The following is a 3,783-nucleotide window of genomic DNA, read 5'->3' on the forward strand; positions in this document are numbered from 1 at the left end:
TGTCTTGTCTTAATAAAGTCTTCAACCAGCTCTGGGAGTCTGATGTGAATCATGTTCATCCAGTCCACAGGCTGCTGCCACCACAGCATCACACCGTCTACAACAAGTCTCCACGTCTGTCTCTTGGTTCACTTCTTCTTGCGCAGGTGGACGTAAAGGACGCCACTGACGAGCAGCAGAGGGACGCACAGCCACGCCAGGATGAAGCAGTAGCCGAAGCGTCCTCTGCTTAGATCCCTGCTGTCACTTAGGATCTCCTTTCTGTGGAAGGTGAAGATGAGGCAGGCGGCGAAGTCTGTGAAACCTGCCAAGGCACAAACACAGAAGGTCCAGATGTGATGTTCATTAACTCGACAGTGTCTTCATATTTAGTCAGAAAGACTGTTCCTTAAGGACAGAGTGAAGGAAGAGGGCTGTTCTTCTACAAGTTTTTTTTTTTAGTTTTGATAACAAATTCTATGAAAAGACCAAAACCTCTAAGTCTTTCTCTAAATACGTTCCAACTACCTGAAGCTGTGCGACACACAGATCCTTTAAAATGGGCCACATGTTTAAAGTCTAAAGGCGTGATTTTCTAAAACAGCGGGGCGCTACGGTTTATAGAAAACGTTGCTGAAACAAGACTTAATGCTGAAGACTATTTTCAGCTGTGGTTGAGACACATTTGGCGCTCTGGTGAGTATTTACAGCAGCAGGACTGTAGCTCACTGACAGGCTTTCACTGTCATAGTTTTGGCTAAAAGTTGAGGTCAGTGGTGCAGAGTCATGAACTAAACCAGCTAGGGACGACAACGCCGGTGCTTGTTTTCATTGCTAACTTTGATATGCCATGAAATGTGTTGACAATGTGCAAACCTCCATGTATTTATATAAAAGCCAGATTCATCAAGAGTAAAACTCTAAAGAAGTTAGGAATCAAGGTGTTATGTTGTACTTCACACGGTTTTATTTGGATTAAGGAATAAGCTTTGGAGAAACCTGCAAAGGCCTGACAGAGGCCAGTGAAGTAGAAGAGGCCTCCTCTGGACATGGTGAACAGCTGACCCAGAAAAACCAGGAAGGAGATGGAGGAGAAGACCACTGAGAGGACCATGAGGGCCTGCACAGACTGCAGCCAGTCTGGGAGGAGAACAGGGTGGATAATAAATGTGTGACCACTGAAATGCTAAAGATGAGCGAACACATGTATCAGGAGAAGTTCTCCGATGACCCACCGCTTTCAGTCGTAGCAGCACACAGCCAGGTTTTGGTGGCGTTATCGTGGAAGCAGTTATACCAGAGATCAGTGATTTCTGTATCTGCCCAGATCCACCAGGACTAAAAAACAGAAAAGTTAACAGAAAAGGAGAGTTAACAGTCAAACAGGTTCTGTCCTGCACTGACGGCTCCACAGACAGTCAACATGTTGACCGGCTGCAGCTCTGTGTTTGGTTTTCAACATGATGAGAAGCAGAGAAACACCAGTTCACCCAACAGTTCACAAAAACGCAGCCTCTCACCTTCTCCAGCGTGGCGATGAGCAGCATGGCCAGGGTGGCTAAATGCAGCACCGTCAGGGACACGAGCAGGAAGACCATGGCTGCTTCTGGATGTGACCAAGACTCCTGAGTACAAAGAGTTTTAAGAATGATTAGATAAAAGACTTTATAAATGAATCAAACATAAACAGACTGAGCTGCAGCCAGAGCCAGACGATCCTTATTTACAACTTTCTCTTCCTTCTGTGAGGTTCAAAATGAGCAGCAGAGCTCAGTGGCCTCAAACACTGGAGTCTCTGTGTGCCTCTTGAGGAAACTCTGAGCGCTTTCATCACGCATCTCTGCATCTGCACTGGCAATCTCTGGCCATTTATCAGGCCTCAAGCATGCCGGACATAAAGGAGGAGGAGGAGGAGGTCACTGTATCCTCTGAGTCTGTACAGTCTCTGAGGGAAACATCAGATCATCAGCACCCTGTAGCCTCTGTAAACAAACAGCTGAGGCCTTTTGTTAGTGAATCTGAGTACAGCCTCTGTTTTATTTTAATCTACACGGGTTTCATTACACTTGACATTCAAAAAGTATGAAGAAAACTACACTTGTGTCCCTTGTGTTCAACACATTTCTTAACTATCGACACTAAAACAAGCCAAAGACGAACACAAACCTCTGAACAATGAGTGATTCAGTTAAAACAACAGCAACCGTCTCTACAGTAACGAGAGATGTGGTAACGAACACAGACGTCATCATCCATAATACATATAAATAATAAAGAGGAAGTCACATTATGAAGCAAGACTGTTTAGTTTCACTTCCCTCAGACACACATGCTAAATTAGTAAATGCTTGTTTTTGCTTACAGTGCAGATTATATGAGGAGCTCCCTGAAGGTATGTGTTCAGGTGATGGTTGGAGGTAGAACACAAATTAAATATGCCTTTCTTTTATTAGCAAACGTTTATCTTCTGTACATTACATACCTTCTGTTATACAGGATTTTAGCTTATAAACCGTTCTCCTTATTTGCCACCCAGCTCTGCCCGTAGAGGGAAAGTCCTGCTGCTGCTATAACACCATTAAAACAAGCATGTGTTTGACTCCATCTGGTTTATGTAAGAGCTGAAGGTGCCTGGCACAGACAGAGCTACAGTAATGACCACAGTAAGTGCACACATATCACGAACTGGAAAACATTGTCGTAAAACACACAAAAAATACAGTTCAGGAGTGTTTTGCCAGCATCTGATCACGTCTGTGTGTGAGCTCCATCTCTTCAGGCTTTAGTTTCATCACACTGCAGCCACGTGTGTCAGAAAATATCACCTCTGTGTAAATATAACCAAGAGTTTTTTGGGGGGATGAGATTCTTACCCGTTAGTTTCAAGGCCTCCAACCCTTCTGTGGTCCTCAGATTCTTTAGCTGCTGCTCTCTTCTGTCTCTGCTCTTTCTTCCTCTTCTCTAGTTCTTGGAGAGAAGGGCACCGAGGAGGAATGTGGAGATATAGGAGGAGTCCTCAACACCCATTTCCTCCAAACTTTCCCTGCCCTCCCCCTCAAAGCTGTGGCCTGGACCAAAAAAGAAAAACATTCCTCTGGACCGGCACGAACTCAGAATCTACTCCTAAAAACTGAACTGCACTGGATTGAGGCCCGACATACAATAAGACCAAAACAGAACCCCACAGCCGAACCGTATCCATGTGTGGGCTGCCAGCGGCTGCATTTACTATCATCAGAGACACGGTTTTATTCGAGTCCTGCACATGTGCACATGCTGTTATTGCATGAAAACCACCAACCAGCTTCCTCCGTGAGCTGATTGAACAGCAGGAAATCTGGGCTGATTGCTGGCTGCCCACTCTTCATTGTAAACGCTCAGGAAATCTCAGACCACCCAAGACACAGCGTTTAATCCTGAATGTGATCTCCAGAGACGGCTTTGATTCGTACATAAACTCTGCTTCAGTAAATGACGCTGGCTATGTTAGAAAAACCCAGAGGAGCACATTTTCTCCCTAAAAAGACTATAAACATAATAAAAGCAGCATAGATGCAAAGTACAATTTCTCAGCTGAGTCTGATGCTGTTTAATCCTTGTGCTGATGGTTCCTAACAGGCGTATGAATGTTTACATCATTTATATTAATGCTTTATATGATGGCAGCAAACTACAGATCAGATTTAGTGAATTAACTAATGATCAGTGGAAGCATTCAGATCTTCTAGTTAAAGAAAAATAATAATACCAAACTGTATTAGAAGCAAAAGGCCAGGATGAGTGTCACATAAATACAGATTTTAT

General features: G+C 44.1%; 1 protein-coding gene across 2 annotated transcripts; it reads right to left on the bottom strand.

The window, feature by feature from the left end:
* Window positions 1-126: 126 nt before the first annotated feature.
* On the bottom strand, window positions 127-2,959 carry emp3a (epithelial membrane protein 3a (MAM blood group)). Of its 2 annotated transcripts, none has more exons than XM_008289619.1 (5): window positions 2,853-2,959; window positions 1,500-1,604; window positions 1,215-1,317; window positions 979-1,119; window positions 127-304 (listed from the first exon to the last, which is right to left on the bottom strand). In XM_008289619.1, exons 2-5 carry the CDS (start codon window positions 1,575-1,577, stop codon window positions 129-131), a joined length of 498 nt encoding a protein of 165 aa, XP_008287841.1. In that variant the 5' UTR covers window positions 1,578-1,604; window positions 2,853-2,959; the 3' UTR covers window positions 127-128. The 2 variants fall into 2 exon arrangements, with proteins under 2 accessions (XP_008287841.1, XP_008287832.1); XM_008289610.1 differs by having other exon boundaries at window positions 1,500-1,618; window positions 2,852-2,959.
* Window positions 2,960-3,783: the final 824 nt, after the last annotated feature.

This window comes from Stegastes partitus, unplaced genomic scaffold (assembly GCF_000690725.1).
Source record: "Stegastes partitus isolate 25-593 unplaced genomic scaffold, Stegastes_partitus-1.0.2 Scaffold14, whole genome shotgun sequence".
Taxonomy (NCBI): domain Eukaryota; kingdom Metazoa; phylum Chordata; class Actinopteri; family Pomacentridae; genus Stegastes; species Stegastes partitus.

Bases quoted from the DNA above. Each gene is read 5' to 3' on its own strand.
- emp3a (XM_008289619.1), bottom strand. From the start codon at position 1,577: ATGGTCTTCCTGCTCGTGTCCCTGACGGTGCTGCATTTAGCCACCCTG. The intron at 1,318-1,499 runs GTGAGAGGCTGC...TCTGTTTTTTAG, and splicing joins TCATCGCCACGCTGGAGAAG to TCCTGGTGGATCTGGGCAGA. The intron at 1,120-1,214 runs GTGGGTCATCGG...TTCTCCTCCCAG, and splicing joins TGCTGCTACGACTGAAAGCG to ACTGGCTGCAGTCTGTGCAG.